This window comes from Camelina sativa, chromosome 12 (assembly GCF_030686135.1).
Source record: "Camelina sativa cultivar CO46 ecotype springtype chromosome 12, ASM3068613v1".
In the NCBI taxonomy this organism is placed as follows: Eukaryota; Viridiplantae; Streptophyta; class Magnoliopsida; order Brassicales; family Brassicaceae; genus Camelina; species Camelina sativa.
Genome location: NC_141891.1, coordinates 11,668,216 through 11,692,538, shown reverse-complemented (window position 1 = coordinate 11,692,538; position 24,323 = coordinate 11,668,216). Strand labels below are relative to the sequence as shown.

The 24,323-nt window shown below is 36.9% G+C and overlaps 7 protein-coding genes and 1 pseudogene across 12 annotated transcripts; 6 read left to right on the top strand and 2 right to left on the bottom strand.

Moving 5' to 3' along the window:
• Positions 1-65: 65 nt before the first annotated feature.
• On the top strand, positions 66-1,476 carry LOC104731418 (oxygen-evolving enhancer protein 3-1, chloroplastic). Its single transcript, XM_010450791.2, has 3 exons — positions 66-469; positions 830-1,125; positions 1,223-1,476. The coding sequence occupies exons 1-3, from the start codon at positions 214-216 to the stop codon at positions 1,319-1,321; spliced, it is 651 nt and encodes a 216-aa protein (XP_010449093.1). The 5' UTR covers positions 66-213; the 3' UTR covers positions 1,322-1,476.
• A 397-nt stretch (positions 1,477-1,873) lies between these two features.
• On the top strand, positions 1,874-5,518 carry LOC104731417 (pentatricopeptide repeat-containing protein At4g21300 pseudogene; annotated as a pseudogene). Of its 4 annotated transcripts, none has more exons than XR_758607.3 (3): positions 1,874-4,586; positions 4,687-4,762; positions 4,958-5,518. The product of XR_758607.3 is annotated as a pentatricopeptide repeat-containing protein At4g21300 pseudogene, transcript variant X3 (transcript). The 4 variants fall into 4 exon arrangements; XR_015573827.1 differs by having other exon boundaries at positions 1,932-4,586; positions 4,684-4,762; XR_015573825.1 differs by having other exon boundaries at positions 4,687-5,518.
• Positions 4,574-5,373, bottom strand: LOC104731415 (protein DESIGUAL 2). Its single transcript, XM_010450788.3, has 3 exons — positions 5,234-5,373; positions 4,955-5,160; positions 4,574-4,847 (listed from the first exon to the last, which is right to left on the bottom strand). The coding sequence occupies exons 1-3, from the start codon at positions 5,330-5,332 to the stop codon at positions 4,646-4,648; spliced, it is 507 nt and encodes a 168-aa protein (XP_010449090.1). The 5' UTR covers positions 5,333-5,373; the 3' UTR covers positions 4,574-4,645.
• A 410-nt stretch (positions 5,519-5,928) lies between the features above and the next one.
• Positions 5,929-7,520, top strand: LOC104731414 (protein HEAT-STRESS-ASSOCIATED 32). The gene is made up of 5 exons (XM_010450787.3): positions 5,929-6,170; positions 6,259-6,453; positions 6,544-6,751; positions 6,835-7,058; positions 7,158-7,520. The coding sequence occupies exons 1-5, from the start codon at positions 6,045-6,047 to the stop codon at positions 7,266-7,268; spliced, it is 864 nt and encodes a 287-aa protein (XP_010449089.1). The 5' UTR covers positions 5,929-6,044; the 3' UTR covers positions 7,269-7,520.
• A 362-nt stretch (positions 7,521-7,882) lies between these two features.
• Positions 7,883-11,264, top strand: LOC104731413 (subtilisin-like protease SBT3.1). Its single transcript, XM_010450786.3, has 9 exons — positions 7,883-8,274; positions 8,364-8,455; positions 8,554-8,651; positions 8,755-8,916; positions 9,002-9,663; positions 9,746-10,032; positions 10,119-10,233; positions 10,315-10,501; positions 10,593-11,264. The coding sequence occupies exons 1-9, from the start codon at positions 8,050-8,052 to the stop codon at positions 11,165-11,167; spliced, it is 2,403 nt and encodes an 800-aa protein (XP_010449088.2). The 5' UTR covers positions 7,883-8,049; the 3' UTR covers positions 11,168-11,264.
• A 3,520-nt stretch (positions 11,265-14,784) lies between these two features.
• Positions 14,785-16,218, bottom strand: LOC147930413 (uncharacterized). 2 transcript variants are annotated; one of them, XM_087478836.1, is made up of 6 exons: positions 16,054-16,188; positions 15,909-15,966; positions 15,734-15,793; positions 15,449-15,565; positions 15,304-15,366; positions 14,785-15,204 (listed from the first exon to the last, which is right to left on the bottom strand). In XM_087478836.1, the coding sequence occupies exons 2-6, from the start codon at positions 15,941-15,943 to the stop codon at positions 15,021-15,023; spliced, it is 459 nt and encodes a 152-aa protein (XP_087334962.1). In that variant the 5' UTR covers positions 15,944-15,966; positions 16,054-16,188; the 3' UTR covers positions 14,785-15,020. The 2 variants fall into 2 exon arrangements, with proteins under 2 accessions (XP_087334962.1, XP_087334963.1); XM_087478837.1 differs by having other exon boundaries at positions 14,785-15,127; positions 15,909-16,218.
• A 105-nt stretch (positions 16,219-16,323) lies between these two features.
• Positions 16,324-20,254, top strand: LOC104731412 (subtilisin-like protease SBT3.12). The gene is made up of 8 exons (XM_010450784.3): positions 16,324-17,301; positions 17,418-17,509; positions 17,610-17,707; positions 17,799-18,619; positions 18,712-18,992; positions 19,100-19,214; positions 19,307-19,499; positions 19,594-20,254. Exons 1-8 carry the CDS (start codon positions 17,191-17,193, stop codon positions 20,148-20,150), a joined length of 2,268 nt encoding a protein of 755 aa, XP_010449086.2. The 5' UTR covers positions 16,324-17,190; the 3' UTR covers positions 20,151-20,254.
• Positions 20,255-20,282: 28 nt separating this feature from the next.
• Positions 20,283-21,467, top strand: LOC104731411 (transcription factor DYT1-like). The gene is made up of 3 exons (XM_010450783.2): positions 20,283-20,670; positions 20,754-20,957; positions 21,027-21,467. The coding sequence occupies exons 1-3, from the start codon at positions 20,488-20,490 to the stop codon at positions 21,273-21,275; spliced, it is 636 nt and encodes a 211-aa protein (XP_010449085.2). The 5' UTR covers positions 20,283-20,487; the 3' UTR covers positions 21,276-21,467.
• Positions 21,468-24,323: the final 2,856 nt, after the last annotated feature.

Sequence of the window (24,323 nt, the reverse complement as noted above, 5' to 3'; positions counted from 1 at the left end):
TTACATGTCATTCTTGCCACGTGAATTTAGGCCGGACAAAAGAACCAAAAGGAACACGTGGCTTTACATGAGTGGTTAAAACCATATCCAAGTTATCTAAAGTGCAGATAAGGCGCTTGTGTGTCCGAGACTGAAGCTAACCAACCATATAAGCATAAACCAATCATCATCGCTTCAGTTTTCGTCTTTGAGAAAAAAAAGATAATTAAAAAAATGGCTTCGATGGGTGGATTACGTGGCGCATCTCCGGCGGTTCTTGAAGGAAGCCGTCTGAACGTCCCCGGAAGAGTGTCGGTAGCTCAAAGGTCTAGACTTGTGGTGAGAGCTCAGCAGAGTGAGGAGACTTCTCGAAGGTCTGTGATTGGGCTCGTGGCTGCTGGTTTAGCTGGTGGATCGTTTGTTCAGGCTGTCCTTGCTGATGCTAATCCTATCAAAGTTGGTCCTCCTCCACCTCTTTCCGGTGGTCTTCGTAAGTTTAACTATTTAATCTTTCAAAAAGATTACCATTAACATTTTTATTATGAGATTAGGAAACGTAATTTAGGTTAAGCTATCTAGATACATTGTTGTAAGGTTACAATGTGGCTGCTTAATCATTTTTTTATATAAGAATTGATAAGAGTTCATAATATTAATCAAGCATTTGTTCTGAGTGGGAATAAAGAAGAAGAAGAATGTTTAATCTGGATTTGAGATTGGTTTGGTACTTATAGCTTAGATTAATTGGAATATAAGCATATGACATAGAGTCACAGACAGTAGATAACACTTAATTAAGATTGTTTTAGTTTCTACGGTGACAACATTGTGTATTGTTTTTGTTGAGTAGCTGGGACAGATAACTCAGACCAAGCAAGAGACTTTTCATTGGCATTGAAAAACAGATTTTATTTACAGCCATTGCCACCAACAGAAGCTGCAGCTAGAGCCAAAGAATCAGCTCAGGATATCATAAATGTGAAGTCATTGATCGAAAAGAAAGCTTGGCCATATGTTCAGAACGATCTCCGTTCCAAGGCTTCTTATCTTCGTTATGATCTTAACACAATCATCTCTTCCAAACCCAAGGATGAGAAGAAGCCCCTTAAGGAACTCACTCAGAAGCTCTTCGATACCATTGACAATGTAAGTTTCCTCCATCTAACTTCAATTATCAATGATTCTGTAAATGTTTCTTATTTGTCTGATCAAAAGTTTGTTTATGATTGATTCTCTTGTGCAGCTGGATTATGCGGCGAAGAAAAAGAGTCCCTCGCAGGCTGAGAAGTACTATGCTGAGACTGTCTCTGCTTTGAACGAAGTTCTTGCCAAGCTTGGTTAATTAAGCATTTTAATTTCTGTATTTTTTTTTCTTGTAAATTATCATCTCATGATTTTTGTTCCTGAGTTACTTTAGACTCAAATCAAATTCGTGAATCTGAATTTATGTTTCACGTTTTTACCAGAATGAATGGTAATTTCTTGAATATGCATTAACTTTGCTTGCATGGTGATTTACCAAACCATATCATTACCTAAAAGAAATCAATTCATGGAAGCTCATTGGTTTATTTAAATGCTTCTACATATGGTGTTGTAAAAGGGTTTAGTGCAATGAGGATAGATCAGATTAGTCCTAATGCTGTCACGTTTGATTGTGTTTATTTAAATGCTTCTACATATCGATTCTCATTAAGTACGTTGGAGATCTTCACTCCACATATGGTGTACATTGTACACAAGGTCCAAAACCGAATCAAGCTTTAATTGGATTCAACATTTACCAGTAATTTGGTAAAAATCAATTACAAAATCGAAAAGAAATTATGCTAACCGGAAACAACCGGTTCGATGTGGCAGCGATTTAACTTGAATTGGGCCTCAATGATGACTCGAGGCCCATATTAAAGTTTTATTTGCACGTGTTGTTCTACGTCTGCCCTAATTCCCGGCGCCCTTTCTCCGGCTACTTTCACCGATCATCGTCGTCGTCGGCAACTCGCTGATTCAGTGAGTCCTCGATGACGAAGCCAACTAGTCTTTATTTTTTTTTCTTCTTATTTCTCTTTGCCTCTATCTTTTTATAAAGAGGCTATGAGTATCTCCACAGTCGCTAAGCGCTTCGTCGTCGGAGAGTCTCTCCCTCGTCGGCTTACATTACTCTTGCAAGCTTGCTCTAACCCAACTCTGCTTCGGCAAGGTAAGCAAGTTCACGCCTTTCTAATCGTAAACAGAGTCTCCGGTGATAGCTATATCAATGAGAGGGTCTTAGGGATGTACGCAATGTGTGGTAGCTTTGCAGATTGTGGTAAAATGTTTTACAGACTTGATTTAAGACGTAGTAGTATCAGACCATGGAATTCAATTATCAGCAGTTTTGTTCGAAATGGTTTATTGAATCAGGCTTTGTCGTTTTACTTCAAGATGTTGTGTTGTGGAGTTAGTCCTGATGTATCTACGTTTCCTTGCCTCGTTAAGGCTTGTGTTGCTTTGAAGAATTTTAAAGGGATTGAGTTTCTTAGCGGTACTGTTTCTTCTCTTGGGATGGATTGTAATGAGTTTGTGGCGAGTTCTTTGATTAAAGCTTATCTTGAGTATGGAAAGATCGATGTGGCGGGTGAGTTGTTTGGTAGAGTTCGTCTGAAAGATTGTGTTATATGGAATGTGATGCTTAATGGGTATGCAAAGTGTGGAGCTTCGGATAGTGTTATAAAAGGGTTTAGTGCTATGAGGATGGATCAGATTAGTCCTAATGCTGTCACGTTTGATTGTGTTTTATCGGTGTGTGCCTCTAAGTCATTGATTGATCTCGGACTTCAGCTTCATGGTCTGGCGGTTGTTTCTGGATTGGATTTTGAAGGTTCTATCAAAAACTCGCTTTTATCTTTGTATTCCAAATGTGGTCGTTTTGATGATGCATCTAAGTTGTTTCGGATGATGTCTCGTGCTGATACGGTGACTTGGAATTGCATGATATCTGGATATGTTCAGAGTGGACTAATGGAAGAAAGCTTAACTTTTTTCTGTGAGATGATATCTTCAGGTGTCTTACCTGATGCTATCACATTTTCTAGTTTGCTTCCATCAGTTTCAAGGTTTGAAAACCTTGAGCATTGTAGGCAAATTCATTGCTATATTATGAGACATAGCATACCGCTGGATATCTTCTTAACAAGTGCTCTTATTGATGCTTATTTTAAGTGTAGAGGTGTTTCTATGGCACACAAGATTTTCAGTCAGTGCAACTCAGTTGATGTTGTAGTGATCACAGCAATGATCTCTGGGTATTTGCATAATGGTTTGTATATTGATGCTTTAGAGGTGTTTAGGTGGCTGGTTAAGGTAAAAATGAGTCCAAATGAGATAACTTTGGTGTCTATTTTACCGGTAATTTGTGGTTTGGCTGCATTGAAAATCGGGAAGGAACTCCATGGTTTCATTATCAAGAAAGGTTTCAGTAACAGGTGCAATATTGAATCCGCTGTTATCGACATGTATGCTAAGTGTGGAAGAATGGATGTTGCTTATGATATATTTGGGAGACTCTCTAAGAAAGATATCGTTTCGTGGAATTCCATGATCACACGTTGTTCACAGAGCGATGATCCGAGTGCGGCTATTGATATTTTCCGTCAAATGGGAGTTTCGGGAATCAGGTTTGATTGTGTTAGTATTTCAGCTGCTCTTTCTGCTTGTGCAAACTTACCTTCTGAATGTTATGGGAAAGCTATTCATGGTTTCATGATAAAGCATTCAATTGCTTCTGATGTATATAGCGAAAGTACATTGATAGACATGTATGCTAAGAGTGGAAATCTAAAATCTGCGATGAATGTTTTTGAGAGGATGAAAGAAAGGAACATTGTGTCGTGGAATAGCATCATTGCTGCATATGGGAACCACGGGAAGCTACAAGATTCCCTCTGTTTATTCCGTGACATGGTTGAGAAAAGCGGAATTCGTCCTGATGAAATCACGTTTCTTGAGATAATATCTTCATGTTGTCACGTTGGAGATGTTGATGAAGGAGTCCACTTCTTCAGATCCATGACTGAGGATCACGGAATCCAACCACAGCAAGAGCATTACGCGTGCGTTGTGGATCTGTTTGGACGAGCAGGTCGACTTAATGAAGCTTATGAAACTGTTAAGAGCATGCCGTTTCCTCCAGATGCAGGAGTTTGGGGAACGTTACTTGGAGCCTGTAGGCTTCACAAGAACGTCGACCTTGCTAAAGTTGCTTCAAGCAGGTTAATGGATTTGGATCCTCGGAATTCTGGTTACTATGTTTTGATTTCGAATGCACATGCTAATGCTGAGGAATGGGGTGGAGTGACTAAAGTACGGAGCTTAATGAAAGAGAAAGGAGTTCAGAAAATTCCAGGTTATAGTTGGATCGAAATCAACAAAGTAACTCATTTGTTTGTTTCTGGCGATGTAACTCATCCCAAGTCTTCACATATCTATTCGTTGCTAAATTTGCTTCTCGAAGAGCTGAAGCTAGAAGGATACATACCACAGCCTTATCTTCCATTGCACTCAGAGTCAACAAGAAAACTAAACCCGGGTTGAAGATTCATTGAGAAAGACAAAGTATAAAAAACCAGGTATATATATCTTTAAGTCAAATTAAAACATTGTGTTAAATTTATAGAAAGAAAAATTTTCAAGCATGGATGGCGCTTGTCTGTTCTCGTGTTGAAGCAGTTGCAGAGATGTAATAAGCAACGGCGAAGAGACCATGAATGAAACAGAGGACCCCTCCTATGGACAGAACCCGATGGTGCGATATCCCACAATTCTTTCTTGATCTTGAGTTTGCCATTGTCCCTACGATCAACATCGAGAACGCAATCGCTAATATAATCCTGAGAAAACACAAAAAAAAAAAGGATCGTCAAACAACTCTCTCTGCAAGTCCACTTCGTCACAAGAGTTTACACATTTTCCTGTTTATGTGGTGTTTTTGACTTACCAGGAGAATATCAGAGAAGCCACGGCGAGCTGTTTATTGGCAGAGGACTTTTCAAGGTCCTGTCTTGAGACAACACATAGACACCCACCGAGCAAATTAGCAGTTACATGGGCTAACGCCAAAAGGATGCACGCAGCTAAACCATACTTGAAGGCTGTGTAACTCGGGTCTCTACACTCGAAAATCCACATCTTCAAATGCTTCACCTGCACCTCAAAACCAAACAAGTTAGTGAAATCCGCAACTCTGATCAGACTTGTTGATGTGTGTGTAATGTACCTTGTTCTGAGCTATTTCGGCTTCAATGCCGAGAATTCCAGCTGAAACATCCATGGCTAGGATCAAGATACAGATGAAGAACCCTACATTCCTTGCCATTGTCAATGAAACAAGTTCTTACCAGCAAACAAAGAAAGCAGCAATGACTATTTGTTTAAGTAATAACTTGTTCTTGTATCTTTTTATAGGCAATTGGAATTGTAAGCTTTAAGAGAGAGACTCTCTTCGTTGGATGGAATAGGAATAAAGTTAAAGATATAAGTTAGCTGTGATCCTTCATGCAAAGCTCTCTTTTTTTCATCAGAGACATTTAACTTTTACAACATTTTGAAGGACAAATAATGCAATAATCAAACTTAATATTATACATTAGCAAAATCACACTGTATATCAGTGGAATTAAAGATAAATATCAACGGGCACTTTTTCTATTTTTAGCTAATTGCTTAATTTGTATAGTAGTATACTTTATTCTTCCCCGTGCATGTTATATAACCTTTCTAATATTCGTATTCTTGGACAGAGCAGCCAAGCAAGATGAGAAACGTTCGCGGTTTGAAACGCTGTAATATAACAAAAGTTTCAATTTTCCCAAAATTTGCGTTTTCCATTCTTTGTTTCGTTAATGACGTGGCAAGGTTAAGAAGAGTGACGTGGAGAGGTGGTGCTGACGTGGCAAATCTCTCTAGAAGCAGCTCCATACTTCGACTTGCTTATTTTTAGTGTCTTTTTATAAAAAAAATTCTGACTAATGTTGGATACTTCGAGAGTTCGAATTCTCAGGAAGAAGAAGAAGAAGTGAACAGAGAAAATGGCGGCGTACTACAGATGGAAGAGTTTCGAAGAGAACGAAGATCGTCCGGAGAAGCCTCGCCGTTACGGTGTAACGGAGATTCGAGGTCCTCGTTACTCCGTTCTCAGCCAGAACCTTCTTCAGGTACCTTACCGTTTTAATTATTCCGGTCATGATTTTACGATTTAGCTTGATTAGGCTCTTACGGTTGGTTATAATCGTGTTGATTTAGGAAATATTTGAATCGATGGGACAATTTGTTGATGGATTAAAGTTCTCGGGAGGATCCAACAGTTTAATTCCAAAATCATTCATCAAACAAGCTATTGAAACGGCTCATGAACACGGTGTGTATGTTAGTACTGGTGATTGGGCTGAACATATGCTTCGGAGTGGTGGTCCTTCAGCTTTCAAAGACTATGTGGAGGTAAAGATGTTTGTGGAAGATGACATGTTTGGGATTAGAGAAGAATTAGGTTTTTGTGAGGTTAATTGTGTTTTTTTTTTTTTGGAGTAGGAGTGTAAGCAGTTGGGGTTTGACACTATAGAGCTGAATGCAAATTTGCTCGAGGTTCCTGAAGAAACTCTTCTACGATATGTACGTCTGATTAAGAGTGGTGGTCTCAGAGCTAAACCAATGTTTGCTGTGAAATTCAACAAGTCTGATATCCCTGGTAGGAGTAGAGCATTTGGCTCTTATGTTGTTCCAGAACCTCGATCAACTGGTAAGAAACTCGTTGGATGAGCAGTGAGAGACTGAGAGTTTTAGATTTGCATGCTTACTGAGAGAAGTATTTTGTTTTCACAGAGTTTGTTGAGGATATAGATCTCTTGATCAGAAAGGCTGAAAGGTGTTTAGAAGCCGGGGCAGACACGATTATGATTGATGCAGATGATGTCTGCAAATACGCAGATTCTCTTCGAGCAGACATAATTGCTAAAGTCATAGGGCGTTTAGGTATAGAGAAGACTATGTTTGAAGCATCTGATGCGAAGTTGGCTGAATGGTTCATCAAACGTTATGGTCCAAATGTATTTGCTGATACTCCTCTCTATTAATTTTTTAAATTTTACCTTCTGTTTGAGTGGTTACCCTCACAAGATTCCTGTCTCTTCGTCTTTGTTTTTCAGGTGAATCTCTACGTGGATCATTCTCAGATTATGGATCTCGAGTGTCTCCGTGGTCGTCATCTGGGTAAAGATCACCAATCTGTTCTCGGTTCCTCCTACTTCTTGTTTTAAAGCAGTAGCTCTTTCATTACGTCTAAAGCTGTGTGAATTCTTATGAATTATGTCGTATGTGTCTGATGTTTTGTGCTTCTTTAATGCTGTAAGAAAGCAAATGTTTATGAGAATAATGTGATCACTGATTTTATAATGTCTTGGTCGATCTCCTAGGTTAAGTCTCTTATAATGTATACTACCGAGTAAAGTAATGCACAAGGGTTTTTTGTTCTTGTTTGTCTTGAGCAATAAAATAAGCAGTTCAGTATCCTTTAAGCTGTGAATCCAAAACATCAATTTTTAACCATGCGTTTTACTATTTTCGTTAAAACTTCTCTGTAATATCTTTGATATATAGAATCATAAAAGTTCCACCAACCATAACCAGTTGCCTAATTTAACTAGGTGCCATTCTTATCTATCAACATTTAATTTTTCATTTCACCAAAATAGAAAATTGTGTTCTGATGTTCTCTCTCTTCCTGTCTGCGACTCCAACGCATATATCATAATTACATTTCAATGTATATTTTCTGAATCTATTGTACCCGTAGTTATCATAATTATACTCTAAATTTAGCTTGTGCCTAACTGTCATATGCCAATAACACCCATTTTCATTGTGCTTGTTAGTAGTTACAACGTTTATTTACTGCAGGATACAATCAGTATGTGTGTTAATTGGTTATTCTGTTAATTTATGGAGCCAAATTTTGTTTAACAGTTTAGTTTAAAACAATGGGGATCTATCTATAAAAACACAAGGGAAATCCGGGAGAATAAAAACTCTCGTTGGAAAATGAAGAGAACTTTGAAAATGGATAGTTCTTTTAGATTGTGTTTTGCTGCTATAGCATTTGGGTTTGTGTTTATAACAAATGGAAAGCTTAGCTCTGGAACAACACCCCACGAGGCTGATCCTCCTCAGGCATCAATTTTCGCCTTCTCTCCAGAGGCTGCTCCTCTAGAGGGCGATGATTATATTGCAAATAAACCTGTGCCACCATTTGTCCCCGAGTTCCCCGTATGTAGTCAAATTGTTTTAGATACATGAGGAACTTTTTTTTGTTGTTGTAATTTCTCATGTATACATTGTCTTTCTTATAATAATAGGTTTATATAATTTACTTGGGGGAAAGGAAACATAATGATGCTAAGTTGGTGAAACAGTCACATTTTGAAATACTGAAATCGGTTCTTGGAAGGTAAAAGAGTGGTTGCATTGAAGATTTTTGGGTGTATAACTCAGCTTCTGAGGTGGTTATAACAGAACTAATCTTTTGGTTTGAATCTTGTGTTACAGCGAACAAGCAGCCAATAAGTCAATGGTCTACAGTTACCACCATGGATTTTCTGGCTTTGCAGCCAAGCTCAAACCAGCGGAGGCAGAAAATTTGAAAAGTATTGTTCTTTATTATTACATATTTCTCGCTTGTTCATGAGTTCTTAATATTCCAAAACTCAGAATGCTTTTTTACTAAATCATTCTCTGTATTTCTACTAGATCATCCGGAAGTCATTCTTCTTCTGGAAAACCGAAAACTTGTGATGCAAACGACACGGACATGGGATTACTTAGGCCAATTTTCAACTCCAACTTCTTCTAGAAGTCTTCTACATGAGACCAACATGGGCAGTGGTGCTATTATTGGCGTTATCGACTCTGGTATTATATCAATCTCTCTAGCAATTTGTTTCGATCTCAACTTTTCTAAGCAGAGCGTTAACAAATGCTGACATTATATGAGCAGGGATATGGTCGGAATCAGGTGCCTTTGACGATTATGGATATGGCCCAATACCAAAACACTGGAGAGGAAAATGCGTATCTGCAGACCAGTTCAGTCCTGCAGATTGCAACAGAAAGCTTATTGGAGCTAGATACTATAGTAATGGTCTTGATGCAGATCTCGAAACAAGAATCAATAGTACTACAGAATATCTGTCTCCTCGAGATCGTATTGGGCACGGAACTCAAGTATCCTCAACGGTAGCTGGTTCTTTCATTTCTAACGTGACTTTTCCTGGTATCTCATCTGGGTCAATCATGAGAGGCGGCGCTCCAAAGGCGCATATAGCAATGTATAAAGCATGTTGGGGTGTGGAAGGAGGGATGTGTTCAGTTGCTGATGTTTGGAAAGCTTTTGACGATGCCATTCACGATGGTGTTGATGTTTTGTCAGTTTCTCTTGGTGACTCAGCCCTGAAATCTCTTGACGCTGAAATTGACATCGCAATTCCAGCACTACACGCAGTGAATAGAGGTATTCCTGTCGTTTCTCCAGCTGGTAACGAAGGATCCCGCGTTTCATCGGTTATTAACGTTTCTCCATGGATTTTAACTGTGGCTGCGACTACCCTCGACCGGTCTTTCCCCACATTGATCACACTCGAGAACAATAAAACGATTCTGGTACATTTTAAACTTCTCAATCTCTAACAATGCAACGCTTGTGATTGAAAGTAAAGTTGCCTTTTCATTGCCTGTCTTTCAGGGTCAGAGTCTGTACACAGGACCAGAAATTGGCTTCACTGAAGTGATTAGTACTGATGATCATAGTACTAATCTTGACCAAGTTACAAAGGGTAAAATTCTATTGCACTTCTCGGAGGTTGCCACTGGTCCGCTGGCGCCGGACGTTATTCAAAAAAACGGTGGTATCGCTCTAATTGATATGAGAAATCCGAGTGATGATAGACTTGAATGTCCCGTAAACTTTCCCTGTATCTACGTGGATTTGGAAGTTGGATCCGAGTTATTTTTCGACATCCATACTACGAGGTTATCTATCTTCACAAACATTGCTCAGTCAAATTAATATCTCATCTTCTTACATATGAGAATCAAAATTGTTGCTTTTCTTGCAGATCACTGAAAATTAAGATAAGCCCATACAAGACAATAGTTGGCGAAAGTGTAGCAAGTAAAGTTGCAAAGTCATCAGCGAGAGGGCCTAGTGCATTTTCACCTGCCATTCTTAAGGTTCTGTTTACTTCATCTCATATTCTGTGGATCACTAAATCTAGGTTTTGTTAATCAAGTTAATATTTCTGTGTAATGCAGCCGGATATAGCAGCCCCTGGTGTGAGCTTACTAACACCTAGAATACCAACAGATGAAGACACCAGTGAATTCGCTTACTCAGGAACATCGATGGCAACTCCGGTGATTGCAGGAATCGTAGCACTCCTCAAGACTTCGCATCCTAATTGGTCTCCTGCTGCAATAAAATCAGCTCTTGTCACAACAGGTATAGTAATTAATATCTCTTCAAAACTCTTTTCTCATTAAGAACTCTGCATTTTAAACAAAAACTCTTATACCTTATGTGGTTCTTTTAGCCATAAAAACCGATCCATATGGCGAGCGTGTGGCTGTAGATGGAGGTAACTACAAGGCAGCCGATGCATTCGATTACGGAGGAGGTCTTGTGAATCCGGAGAAAGCCACAGATCCCGGTCTTGTATACGACATGGACATCAATGATTACATACATTACTTGTGTTCCCAGGCTCTTTACACAGACAAGAAGGTTTCTGCTCTAGCCGGAAACGTCACTAAAAAATGCCCAAGCTCAGGTTCATCGATTCTTGACGTCAACGTACCGTCCATTACAATCCCAGACGTCAAGGGAGAAATCACAGTGACCAGAACCGTGACCAACGTTGGACCTGTGGATTCGGTTTATACGCCTGTGATGGAGGCTCCATTCGGATTCAGCGTAAAGGTTTCGCCGGAGAAGTTGGTGTTTAACAAAGGAAGCAACAAGATCGCGTTTAAAGTGAGTGTGTCTCCGGGTTCGCACAGAGTTAACACTGCGTTTTACTTTGGGAGTTTGACTTGGAGTGATGGAGTTCACAATGTCACAATCCCAATCTCTCTGAGGACACGTTTCATCCCTGATTTTTTCCTGTAAATTGTTTTCATAAAAGTTAAAATGTTTTCACCGAGTCCATTGTAATTGGTGAGGAAAGAATATATCACAATCGGTTTAAAAGACTTTTAACTTATCATTGTATTTTTTCACTCCCATGCCGTGAAAATTTTCAAATGGTGATTGTTGTGAACGACATTTACAACATATATCAAAATAAAATTTACTTATTTTTTCAACGTGAAATGTAAAACATAATCCAAAATAGCATTAAAATGGCTTAATTAGTCGTAAATTTTGTGATGAAAAAAGTAATAACAATTGTTCGGCTGTCATTTTCTCAAATTTACTAAATTAGCTCTAATATATATATATTCTTTTAACACGGCAAATCGATGATATAATAATATTAGCTCTAGTATATGTTTGCAAAAAAGAAAAGGAAAAAAAAGCTCTAGGATTTAATATACTGTCTTGGGGTTTATTCTTGAGAAAGTTGTTGATTCTGCCATGTACAGTGACAAACTTTCTAAGAAATGCCATTTTTAAAATCTTTTTCTCCCGCCTGCCACACACAGTTATATAAAGATCCTTATGCCCTTCATCAATCTATCTTCTAAATTAAAGAGTTTTAATTAAAATATAATTGTAAAACCATTTAATTGCATCATAAACCACAAATTGTTACTTTCTTTTCTCCTCAAAAATCTTCGTTTCTTCTTCTCTTTCTTGTCTTATCATCTTCTTCTTTGTTTCTTCTTCTTTGCCGCACATCCGCCTGAACAGTCCAACTTCTTTGTTTCTTCTTCTCGTTCTTTCATGTTTTTTGAAGAAATCTGAAAATCCTATCCTTTCGTCTTTCTCGTTTCTGTGTAGAGTCAGATGTGGAGATTCTAAGTGAGGGAAAGCCAAAGGCCGCTACCACCTATCCTAGGTGAATCAGTTTTATTTGTTTCGAACTAGCTTCAAAACTGCTTAAATCGTCTTCGTGTTAAGATTTTTTGTCTGTTTCTAACGAAAATAGTTGTTAAACGGAACAGGAAAACCGATCTGATAGACCAGTTAATAGATCCAAGATCTTTGTCCATCGTTTTTTTATATGAGGATAGACCAAATGTTATCTGATAGATAACTTTTTCTCGATAGACCAGTTACAAAATCTGAAATTTTTGTCCACACAATATTTTTTATATGACGATAGAACACTTATTCTCTGATAGACATCCTTCAGGAAAGGTTTTGGTCTACCGTTACTTTTTTGGTCACTCCGCCTTTGGTAACTTACAAGTTACCTACTGTGCAGGTTAGTTGGGGAGGTGGACGACATCCACCAAGAGAGGTTCTTTTCTACCATTAATTTTCTTCAAATAAAACCGATTATATTTACCTTTCTATGTCTAACATATATACTTGTCCACTGTTTAGGTTATCTCAGCAGATGGACCACAATATTAACCTTATGTACTTGTCCACCGAATTTATTTATGTCGCTCATTATTATGTCTTAGTAGACCAAATTCAATGCAGGAAATGTTTATTTTTCCCATTATTCTGTCTCCAATGCAGGTCTGATGACCACACAAGAACTGGGTATGTTCTCCCTCCGCAGGACCAGTTTCAACAGTCAAGGTCTGTCAAACTGTAGTTTCCTCAGTTTCAACATTCAATGGATACAGTAGGTGTCCACTGTTGACATGTTATGCAGGTCTACTGATATGAAAGCGCAGGAGCTGTAATACATCAGGTGGACCAGTTACAGCAGCCAAGGTATGTCTACCCCCATTTATGCCTATTTATGTCTTTGTTTTGGGTGGACTAGACTAAATAGGCATGATTCATGTCCATCACAACCATGTATCCATTTACATATTTATATCTGTTTGGTCATCCATTTTTTATTGTGAAAATTGTTATTCAAAACCCGTTTGTCTATCGATTAACTAATATATTCATTTCTCGTTACTGTAGTAATGTTACTGGGGTACTCACTGACAATGATGTGGCCATGGTGGATCAGATGAAAGACAAGATAGATGTTCACTCTCTGATGGAGCATTCGTAAGTCACATAGTAGGCGTATTATACACCTTTATTAGCCTCCTACGTCTTCTCCTTGCACTTGGGTTTTGCATTATGAAATTTGGATACTGATAGGCAAATCACACATGATGGACATGTGTTTCTGTTATTTTTTGTCCACCGCCAAGCATATGTCTGTCCTATGCGGTGGATATTGTATTTCTGCTGTTTTTGTCTACCCTTTCTTCTACCACTATCCTAGTCGATGGACATGTATTCCTTTTGTTTATGTCTACCTTTAATATGGTTGTACAACTAATGCATTGTTTTTGGTCTACCTTATTGTCATCTCTCTATTACAATATGACCATAGCCAATTTAATGAAACTTGTCCATACACAATCTATTGGCGATAGACTATCTAATGCCGATGGATATGTCTTTCTGTTGTTTTTGTCTACCTCCTCATCTGTCCTTTTTGGTGGAAATTGTTACTCATAAGTTTTTGTCTACCATTTCTTGTATTCTATCTTTATCCTAGTCGATAGACATGTATTCTTGTTGTTTGTGTCTATTCACCCACCAGGACGCACATGTTCCCGAACATCTGCAGAAACATGGAAACTATGTTGTAACACAATTAATGCAATGAAATTTGCAAGTGTCCAAATTAAATGCTAATGAAGATCTGATGGACCAGATACAACAATCAAAGTTTTGTCCACCACATTTACTTGTCTGCAGAATCATGAACAACATATTTCATAAACGTTCATTGATAATGTTTTGGGTATTGCACAAAATAGTCTACACCCTTTTTTACTCTCTTTATTTTAAGGATATTTTTGTCTTTTTCATATATGGCATAGAATTGAAAAATGGCATTTTTGAAAGTGGCATTTTACACAACTTTTGTTTTAAAAAGGGATTTTGGCCAGAAATACCATATCTCCCAAAAAAATTCTCAATAATGCCATTTTTGTTTTTTCTTATGAGAAATGCCATTTTGGCACATGAGGGGGAGGTGGGAGAAGACTAAAATAGCCTTAGCCTATTGTTTAAGAAATTTGCACGCTGGAGAATTTAAAAAGAAATAAAATTTTGAAGGGTTGGTCGACATTAAGGACGATGGGACTAGTCCTTTTGTATTTTTTTTGGACTTACTGTCTACATAGATGGTAGATATTAAACATGACTAGTTTTTTGTGTTTTTTTTGGATATGTAAGATATGAGGAACCCAATTACCTCCAGTTGTCTTTTGTAACAACTATAAAAACAGTTATTATTAAGGTGGTTCAGTTAATATGTCTGCCAATGGTTTGCTTTTGAACTACCATTGTGTAAAATGGAGTCTCTAACATATTGGTAGACAAAACTTGCAATATGTCCATCAAGTCTAAAGGGTGCAAATTGTCCATCAGTAAAGTTTGTAGAGAATCGGAAATGACTGCAGATATGCCCAATTAACACTGAAGGTAGATAGGCTTGAAACAGAAAAAAAGAAGACATCACAGATAGGTTTTAGACAAATAACACTGAAGGTAGACATCTAGAAAGATTGATGGACACAACAAAAGGGGATTCAAATTGTTAATAAGGTCCTTCAGTTAATATGTAAGCCATTGGTTGGCTTTAGACCTTTTGTTGTGTAAAAATGAAGTATCTAACATATTGGTAAACAAAGTTGGCAACATGTCCATCAAGTCTACATAGTGCAACATGTCTTTCAAGTCTACATAGTACATTGGGTCTTGAAAGAAAAGATCACTTGAGACAACTGAAGGATAGAAAAAAAACAATGAAGGTAGACATAAAATAGATTGATAGACACAACAAAAGGTAGGTGGACAAAAGGTTGAGAGTGCATATAGGTGCCTAGTCAAAAGAAGATAGAGAACATGACAAAAGTAAACCAAAAGTAGATAGACAACATGAAAAGTCTACTACACTTGGGTGGAAAGTCCAGCAGATTACATCACCCTCTGAAGTTGTTGATGGACATGCCGATTGCGAGGAGGAAAGCAATAAGGGCGAAAACAGTAGACAAAATAACACCAAGCTCAAATAGTGAATAGAAGAAAGAAGATTAGTGGAGAATAAATTTTAGTTTCTTGTCCACAATGAATAGAAGAAAGTCCACTATTATATAGACATATACCTTGACATTTCTATGTTGTCGATCGATCGCTGAACATCAACATCGGCTGCGTCCTCGGCCGACCTTGAATGGGCAGAAAGTTGTATGGTATCAAAGACAATGTATCTAAATACGGTTTGATAGACAAGGATGGGTAGACATATACACTGAAGTCGGAGTGTTGTCCATCAATGGACCACCGATACCAGAAGGGGCTGCTTTGTTAGGGGAATTGCAATAAGAAGATGGCTGAACATTAGAAGCCACTGCGACCTCGCCCGAACTGCAATGGGGAGAATGTTGTATGGTCTTAGTTATGAACCCAAAAAACGGTGAGAGACAAATATTTGGGTGGACATATCTGGTCCATCATTGAATGCAGAATTGATAGACAACATGTTTGGGTAGACATGTAAATTGAATGCAAAAGGAGAATGATGGACATAACTACCTTCGTTGTTGATTCATTTCCTCCGCGTAGGGCAGATTACTAGATGAGTCTTCATGAGGCCTGCAATGGGGAGGAACATCAGACTCGGTTTTTTAAAGGTTCAGTTATTCAAGTGATGGACAAAATAACGGTAGACGAGTTGGTACGTAGTAGATCTGGTCCATCAAAAACTTACATGGTGGGTTCCGAGAAGAGAGTCCTTGTTTGCATTTCGATCCCAGGTCTTTTGTCTTCTGTTGCATGTATAATAGATTTTTAAGACTGTTGAAGGACAAAATTGAATAATTGAACAAAACCCTAATAATGAGAATTGGAAGTACAATTCAGGACAGAGGCATCCACGGCAGATGTTGGTTCTGTTTTTTCTCCATTAGATAAGACCACCAAAATTAATTAGAGATAGAAGAAGGGATATGGAGGTTTCTAGAGAGGAAAGAAGAGAGAGAAAGAGATAGAGAGAAAGAGATGGAAGAAGATGAATGATCGAATGTGAGAGAATGAAAATTCCAAAAGAAAAACAACAAAAATAATATTAATTATTTTTTATTGTTCAGTATTTTTAGGGACAAATTTGTCAATTAACGAAAGTTCTGTGGCACCCGGGAAAAAGTTTTAGAAAAAGTGACATTTTTAATGAAGTATGTCACTGTTCATGGCATAAATGATAATTTTTAATAAAATTCCCTTTATTCTTCTTACACTGTGATTAGGGGAAAAAAAAGAAGGAGAGATGTGAGTGAGATTGTTTTCTAATTGAAGAAATTTACTGCGAGTTGATGAAGAAGCTAATAGAGACGAAAGAGATCGATACTGCAAATGCTAATTGTCTTCCTCGTTGATCATCACTAACCTAAGCTTTTCTCTCTATCCTCTCTATCCTCTCCTTTTTTTTTTTGATTGAAGTAATTGCGAACCTAACCTAGTTTGAAATATTATTGTTCATTGTTCATTGTTCATTGTTCATACTTCATATTTAGTAAGCCCTAATTGTGTAATTGCTATGATATAATAGGATTTGCGATAATTGTAAACCCTAATTGTGTAATTGCTATGATAGAATAGGATTTGCGATCGTGTTCATTGTTCGTAGTTGTAAACCCTAATTGTGTAATTGCTAGTACCCTATTCATTCGAATTTGATTTCTACATCATCTATTAAGAAAATAAAAAATGATTTTTCCAATCTATTGTATGTCATCATTATAATCTAATCCCATAAATAGAAAAACAGCCCCAAATTAACAGGGAACTATTACATCTAAAAACTGATAAAACTGTCTTATGTCAAAATTGGACATTTTGGGTTTTGTGAGCAAAAACTACCTGCTGCTAGCTATTCATGTCTGTTTTGCTGTTCTGTAAGTTTTCGAAGAAGACTATTAAAGAAGAATGAAAAATGTAGACTTTGAGGATTAAACCAACAAAGAAAGAAGAAGCGATTCTTCCCCACAAGAAACATGGGAATTGTGAAGGGAAGGTCCAAAGCTTGTCTCTTTGTTGTATTCTTGTTCATTCTCAATTGTGGGTTTTGCGTGTTTTCTCAAGAAAGCAGCAATGAGAAGAGAAAGGTATGTGTAAAATGGTCCTCTAGGTTTCTTCTTTTTGTTTCGTCGTCCTTATATTTGGTCAAATTGTGATTGATGGATGAAACGTTTGTTTGTTTGTTTGTTTCGGATTGAGGTAGATATATATAGTTCATTTAGGTGCGAGGCAACACGATGATCCTGAGTTGGTCTCTGAATCACACCAGAGGATGTTGGAGTCGGTTTTCGAAAGGTATATATTATATAGAAACAGAGTTCTTGATTTCGCTTTCCTGATGATGATGTCTCATGAATTTTCGAGCTAATGATTTTGTGTACTGATGATGATGAAGCCCGGAAGCTGCTCGAAAGTCCATCATCTACAACTATCACCATGGATTTTCCGGGTTTTCAGCCAGGCTTACAGACTCACAAGCTAAACAACTTTCAGGTTTTGTTTTTGAGAGTATATGAAACTAGTGATGAATTTGTTTAAACAAGCTTCTGACACATTTTCTGGTTTTGTTTCATGTCATATCCAGACCGTCCTGATGTTTTCAGTGTCTCACCAAATCGAATGGTTCAGTTGCAGACCACTAGAGTTTATGATTATTTGGGCCTTTCGCCAACTTTCCCCAAAGGAATTCTCCATGAGACCAACATGGGAAGTGATCTTGTCATTGGTTTTCTTGACTCTGGAATATGGCCAGAGTCTCCGGCTTTTAACGATGAAGGGCTTGGACCGATACCGAAACATTGGAAGGGCAAGTGTGTAGCTGGAGAGGAGTTTGACCCAGCAAAGCATTGCAACAAAAAGTTAGTAGGAGCAAAGTACTTCACTGATGGCTGGGATGAGATGTTTCCTGGGGAACGAATCAGCGAGGAAGAATATTATATGTCCCCTAGAGGTCTTAGTGGACATGGGACTACCGTCGCTTCAATTGCAGCATCTTCATTCGTGCCTAATGTCTCATATGGTGGTCTTGCACCTGGAGTCATGAGAGGCGGTGCTCCAAAGGCTCGTATAGCTATGTACAAAGTTGTTTGGGATAGAGAATCTTTTGGTTCGTCCATTGTGCATATGGTCAAGGCAGTCGATGAGGCCATAAACGATGGCGTTGATGTATTGTCGATTTCAATCGGCGGAATCCTTCCTTCTGGCCCATACCAAGAGGACGATATGGCGCTTGGATCCTTCCATGCAGTGATGAAGGGCATTCCGGTTGTAGCTGGCGCTGCTAATACAGGCCCCGCTGCTTCCACTGTGTCTAATGTAGCTCCGTGGTTGATCACAGTCGCTGCAACTAACATTGACCGTACCTTTTATGTAGACATGACTTTTGGAAATAACATCACCATGATAGTACGTAAAATGTGTTTTTTTTTTTTTCAGGTCTTTTCACCGGGTTCCAACAGTCTTGGAAACTTAACTCTTTTCCTGTAAAACTGTTTCAGGGTCAAGCTCAACATACAGGTAAGGAATTATCTGCTGGTTTAGTTTACCTCGAAGACTATCAAAACGACACCTCTCCCATACCGGGAAAAGTTTTCCTAACTTTTGTGAAAGAAGATTGGGAAATGACAAGCGCATTGGTGGCTGGAACTAACAACAAAGCCTCGGGGATGATCGTGGCACGCAGTACTGATCAACAAAGTGCTGCTGTGTATAAAGAACCATACATCTACGTAGACCATGAAGTCGGAGCTAAGATTCTACGATACATCCGCTCGGCAAGGTACATATTATCCTTTGTTTTGTATTTTTAGTGATTGATCCTTGCAAGTCACATAGTAGTAGTCTGTTAAACTGATCATTTTCTCGTATGGCTTGGGGTCTCTTCAGTTCTCCCACAATAAAAATTAGTAAAGGTAAAACGCTTGTGGGACGTCCTATTGCGACTCAAGTTTGCGGATTCTCATCTAGAGGGCCTAATCCAATCTCTCCAGCCATTCTCAAGGTTCTTTCTCTAAACAAATGTTTTGAAATTTCTTGTCTTTCGTATCCAAGGATTTCTGTTAATTCTTTTTGGAAAATTAATAAATGATGCAGCCTGATATAGCAGCCCCGGGTGTGACGATTTTAGGAGCTACCTCTGAATCCTTCCCCGATTTTTACGGAGGATATATCCTAGGCGTAGGGACATCCTTTGCCACTCCCGTTGTTTCGGGGCTCGTCGTACTACTAAAAGCTTTACACCCTGACTGGTCACCTGCCGCGCTTAAATCCGCTATTATGACTTCAGGTTCTTGAAATCATCAAAAACGTCTTTAATTTCTCCTCAACCACCATTCATTCGCTAATCTAATCTGACATTAGCTGTTATGTTGTTATTATAGCATGGAAGACCGATCCATCCGGGGATCCAATCTTTGCGGAGGGACAACCACGGAAACTGGCTGATCCATTTGACTACGGTGCAGGACTCGTGAACATGGAAAGAGCCAAAGATCCGGGACTTGTCTATGACATGAATGTCGACGATTACATTCACTTTTTCTGCGCCTCTGGTTACAACGAGACAGCAATCACTATACTCGTCGGAAAACCCACGAGATGCTCGTCTCCGTTACCGTCTATACTCGATTTTAACTACCCGGCTATCACGATTCCAGACCTTAAAGAAGAAGTGACCATCACGAGAACGGTGACTAACGTTGGACCTGTTGATTCGGTTTATAGAGCCGTGGTGGAGCCTCCTGAAGGTGTAAAGATTGTTGTTGAACCGGAGGCTCTAGTTTTCGATTCGAACACGAAGAAACTTGGGTTTAAAGTTAGGGTTTCGTCAAGTCATAAGAGTAACACTGGTTATTTCTTTGGTAGTTTCACTTGGACTGATGGGACTCGAAATGTTACCATTCCTTTGTCTGTGAGGACTCGTGTTTTGAGCCCTTGAATAAGAAGATTCCTCAATTCGTCATAAATTGTTTTTTTTTTTCTCTCTCTTTTTCTGTATAATGAAAACAAAAACATATAATATAAATTTGTAATTTCATTATATATGTTTGACTCTAACTGAAATCACATCAATAATATAACAAACTGAGACTGAGATTCTCTCTCTCTCTCTCTCTCTCTTTCTCTTCTCTCTCCACCAACAGACTTCTCTCTACATGAGAAACAACTATATAACTCATGTCTTTTACCACCATCACATAAGGAAGAAAAAAACAAAAAGAAACACTTTTGTCTGAAAAATATTTATCAGAGGAGAAGACGAAGAAAATATAAAAATGGGTGGAGGAAGCATATTTCAAGAACCAGTCAGGATGAACCGTAGGAGACAAGTAACGGAAGAGAATAAGGGAGAAGATGAGAGCTTCAAATCTCCAAATCTTGAAGCAGAGAGACGTAGAAGACAGAAGCTACACGTTCGGCTTATGGCTCTAAGATCTCATGTCCCTATTGTCACCAACGTACGTAATTCCGATATCTCAGATTTTGTGTGTTTGTGTGTTTTTTGGTTATGATGATTTTTGTGTTTTGTTGTTGTTTTCAGATGACTAAAGCGAGTATTGTTGAAGATGCGATTACTTACATAGGAGAGCTTCAGAAGAATGTTCAGAGTCTTTCAGAGAAGCTTTTTGAAATGGAAGAAGCTCCTCCTGAGATTGATGATGAAGAGCAAACTGATCAGACGATGATTAAACCTGAACTTGAAACAATTCATCTAAAAGAAGAGATGAAGAAGCTTGGAATCGAGGTTTTAAATTAGTTTCCTCAATACAATTTCTTGATCGGTTCTGTTCTCTAATTGGTTTCTTTTGGACAGGAGAATGTGCAGCTGTGTAAGATTGGGGAGAGGAGGTTTTGGTTAAAGATCATAACAGAGAAGAAAGCAGGGATCTTTACTAAATACATGGAGGTTATGAGGTTTCTCGGATTCGAGATCATCGACATTAGTCTAACAACATCAAGTGGAGCAATTCTTATTTCTTCCTCAGTTCAGATACACGAGGAGCTCTGTGATGTTGAAGAGACCAAAGATTTTCTGTTGGAAGTTATGAGAAGCAATCCATAAGTTTTTTTACATCTTGGAAAATTTCTAGATCAAATAAGATTTTCATTGATCTTATTACATTGTTGTTGTTCCAGTTTAAGACTATGTGATTTGATTCAGATGAAACAGAGTTTATGTTACAAGCCAATGAGATTCTTCTTGCCTTCCATATCATGTGATATTATTAATGTGAGAAAACAGAGATTGGTTTAGTTTCTAAGAAATTTGTAGTGATCTACAAGAATGTGAATGTGATTTAGGGTTTATGGATCTAAATCTAGTTCAGCTTAAAGAGTCTGAAATTTGATTGGAGGCTGAATCATAACTTAGCAAACTCAGACTCAGTAGATGGATATTGGACATTAAGTAGCAAAATTTGGGGGCTTTGGAGCGTCTTTACAAAAGATGTGGAAACAAAAGTAAATTCCGCCATTTGTTGAGGTTAAAGAAAAAATCATTAAATCTTTCTTTAGGGTCCGACCCGGCACGTTATTTTATCATAAATGGGCTTAAAATGAATCAGCTCTTCAATGGGCCAATTCTTACGTTGACGACGTTTCATCATTTCATTTGTGTAAGGTTGGAAATTAGAAATTTGGAAGCTAAGTTATTAAAAAATCTGTTTAGTACTAAAAATGAATGTAGATATACGAAGTAGATGAGTTATAAAGACGATATGTTGGAATTAATAAAATATTATTAAATTTGTATTAATACGGGTAAAATTCTCATTTTATTATGTGTTCACACTATTAATATTAGAATATTTGACATATACAAATTAAGTTGATTTAACTAATATTGTATAAAATAATTAAATCATTAGAAAAAATGTGACTTAATCATAGCGTATAAATGACTTACTATGTATTTAGATCTCTTATTTTTTTGTTATAATACTTAAAAATCAAAATAGAATCTCAACACTAAACAAAATAATCTAAATATAAAAAACAAATGGTTATGAAGTATATATTGCGGGTTAAAAAATTAATATAAATATTTAGCCGCACAAACGATCGGAAAATTTAGTTATTCCTCTATTTGGAAAATATTCAATATTTAATAAATAAATACAATACAAAATATAAATAATAATAAAACTTATATGCATGCGGTATACTGTGGGTTAAATTTAGTATATAGGGAAGATGCATACAATTTTGCATAAACCCAAAAACATGGTATATGATGTTCCTTTTTTTTGTTGGTCAACATGCATGAGATTTCTTCACAATATATTTTTGCTTTTTGTTTACTTTTACTTTTCTAAAGTGTTGATTAGTCTTCCTGCTCGGTTGCAGTTATTAGCATTTAGTAGCCATTCAAAGAAATTTGGAAAAAAATATTTTGTAGGAAAGTGTCTATTTAGTTTTCATTTATTGATTTTATTTGGATATTGTGTACATATAACGTTAACTGTTAAGGAATATGAAAATCATCATGAATTAAACAGTATATACTTGCATGAGACAAAAAAAACTGTATACTTTAACAAAAAAAAAATGTTATACCAAACACACACACACATACATATATCATATGTGTATATATGAAGATTATACATGAAATTATTTACTTTTAAGTAGTCGTGTAATTAGTTTTCAGCAATAAATATTAAAACATCTTGACGACTACATGCTAATATTTATATCCTTAATTGATTTTTACCATATCAAAATCATGTTGACAAAAGTAAATATAAAATGGACTAAACTAAATATATATTTGAATAACATGTGAAATTAATTACTTTTAAGTAGTCTTGTAATTAGCTTTCAGCAATAAATATTAATACATATTGACGACTACTTGCTAATATTTATTCCCTTAATTGGTTTTTACTATATCAAGATCATGTTGACAAAAGTAAATATAAAAAAATATTAAACTAAATATATTTTTGGATAACATATCTAGGATTTAACCCGCTGCCTAATAAGTTTGCTAAAACCTAGGTGGGACTTTGTTCATATCTCATTTATAAATCCTAATTAACGGGCTATCTAAACTAATCAAATTGGTAATCCAATAACTCCAAAATGGTTAATGTTTGGTCGAATGCTTGGAGTTAGTGTTAGTGTGTTTCATGCCTTTATCATTTTTCTAAGCATGGTTTAAAAAAAAAAAACTAGAAAACTAAGACGTTTAGTATTCAAAATTTCAAAATTGTAAAATTAGTTCGAGTTTTTTATATAAGTAAACAATACATAGTTTCATGTTTTAATTTACTTGGGACATTAAACTTTAAAGATGGAATTGCGAACTTTAAAAATATAATCATAAGTTTCTAATGAGTTTTCAAAATAAGTTTTTTAGAAACATCCATAGAAGTTTCCACTTCTGTTTTAAAATTTTTAAAATATCACATGATAGAATGATATAATGGACGGATTTGGGTGAATATTTAAATAAATTAAAAAATTATTAACTCGGTAATATAACACAGGTAAATCATCACATTATTTTGTTAAGATCATTAATTACTATCAACAATCTCGAGATCTTAAGAATGTTGGTCTTAAAATTCTGTTGAACTCAAATCGTGTAAAAAACGAAGTTCAATTTGATTGACATATGAAGACAAAATCCAGTAAAGGTTGGTTCAATAATAATTTTAGTTGGTTCAATTCTTTCTATTGAAGTTGGTGTGTAACCTAAGTCACCAATACTAGAGGTCTACAATTATTAATATATTTATGTATTGACTAAAAATATTAAAATGATTTGTTGAGTCAAACTATATGACATGAGCGTATTTTGGATATCTTTCTAGAATTAATATATAGGAGATCAAACCCTAAAATAATCCAAGTGGATCGGAGTAGACGGTATGACTTAATCCATATATGTACACATAATTGTTTGTTAGCGATCGTATTCGAATATCAACAATTTATTTTGATTAAAACTACATTCTTATTGTTTGAATTAGCAACTAGCCATCCAAAAGATGTGGTACATGTACATACAGTATATGGTTACGTCCTAACTATTAATATGTAAATAGTTGTATTTATGTAAAGATGTTGATCAAATTCAGATAATTAATTCTAGTATTTATTTTTT

Coding starts and splice junctions, on each gene's coding strand:
- LOC104731418 (XM_010450791.2), top strand. CDS start 214: ATGGCTTCGATGGGTGGATTACGTGGCGCATCTCCGGCGGTTCTTGAA. Junction 470..829: donor ACCTCTTTCCGGTGGTCTTC/GTAAGTTTAACT, acceptor TTTGTTGAGTAG/CTGGGACAGATAACTCAGAC. Junction 1,126..1,222: donor TCTTCGATACCATTGACAAT/GTAAGTTTCCTC, acceptor TCTCTTGTGCAG/CTGGATTATGCGGCGAAGAA.
- LOC104731415 (XM_010450788.3), bottom strand. CDS start 5,332: ATGGCAAGGAATGTAGGGTTCTTCATCTGTATCTTGATCCTAGCCATG. Junction 5,161..5,233: donor CCGAAATAGCTCAGAACAAG/GTACATTACACA, acceptor TTTGAGGTGCAG/GTGAAGCATTTGAAGATGTG. Junction 4,848..4,954: donor GCTTCTCTGATATTCTCCTG/GTAAGTCAAAAA, acceptor GTGTTTTCTCAG/GATTATATTAGCGATTGCGT.
- LOC104731414 (XM_010450787.3), top strand. CDS start 6,045: ATGGCGGCGTACTACAGATGGAAGAGTTTCGAAGAGAACGAAGATCGT. Junction 6,752..6,834: donor TCCAGAACCTCGATCAACTG/GTAAGAAACTCG, acceptor TTGTTTTCACAG/AGTTTGTTGAGGATATAGAT. Junction 7,059..7,157: donor TCAAACGTTATGGTCCAAAT/GTATTTGCTGAT, acceptor TTTGTTTTTCAG/GTGAATCTCTACGTGGATCA.
- LOC104731413 (XM_010450786.3), top strand. CDS start 8,050: ATGAAGAGAACTTTGAAAATGGATAGTTCTTTTAGATTGTGTTTTGCT. Junction 8,275..8,363: donor CATTTGTCCCCGAGTTCCCC/GTATGTAGTCAA, acceptor TTATAATAATAG/GTTTATATAATTTACTTGGG. Junction 8,652..8,754: donor GGAGGCAGAAAATTTGAAAA/GTATTGTTCTTT, acceptor TATTTCTACTAG/ATCATCCGGAAGTCATTCTT.
- LOC147930413 (XM_087478836.1), bottom strand. CDS start 15,943: ATGCAAACAAGGACTCTCTTCTCGGAACCCACCAT. Junction 15,794..15,908: donor CTCTTCTCGGAACCCACCAT/GTAAGTTTTTGA, acceptor TCCCCATTGCAG/GCCTCATGAAGACTCATCTA. Junction 15,566..15,733: donor GAAATGAATCAACAACGAAG/GTAGTTATGTCC, acceptor TCCCCATTGCAG/TTCGGGCGAGGTCGCAGTGG.
- LOC104731412 (XM_010450784.3), top strand. CDS start 17,191: ATGGGAATTGTGAAGGGAAGGTCCAAAGCTTGTCTCTTTGTTGTATTC. Junction 17,302..17,417: donor GCAGCAATGAGAAGAGAAAG/GTATGTGTAAAA, acceptor GGATTGAGGTAG/ATATATATAGTTCATTTAGG. Junction 18,620..18,711: donor GAAATAACATCACCATGATA/GTACGTAAAATG, acceptor AAACTGTTTCAG/GGTCAAGCTCAACATACAGG.
- LOC104731411 (XM_010450783.2), top strand. CDS start 20,488: ATGGGTGGAGGAAGCATATTTCAAGAACCAGTCAGGATGAACCGTAGG. Junction 20,671..20,753: donor ATGTCCCTATTGTCACCAAC/GTACGTAATTCC, acceptor TGTTGTTTTCAG/ATGACTAAAGCGAGTATTGT. Junction 20,958..21,026: donor TGAAGAAGCTTGGAATCGAG/GTTTTAAATTAG, acceptor TCTTTTGGACAG/GAGAATGTGCAGCTGTGTAA.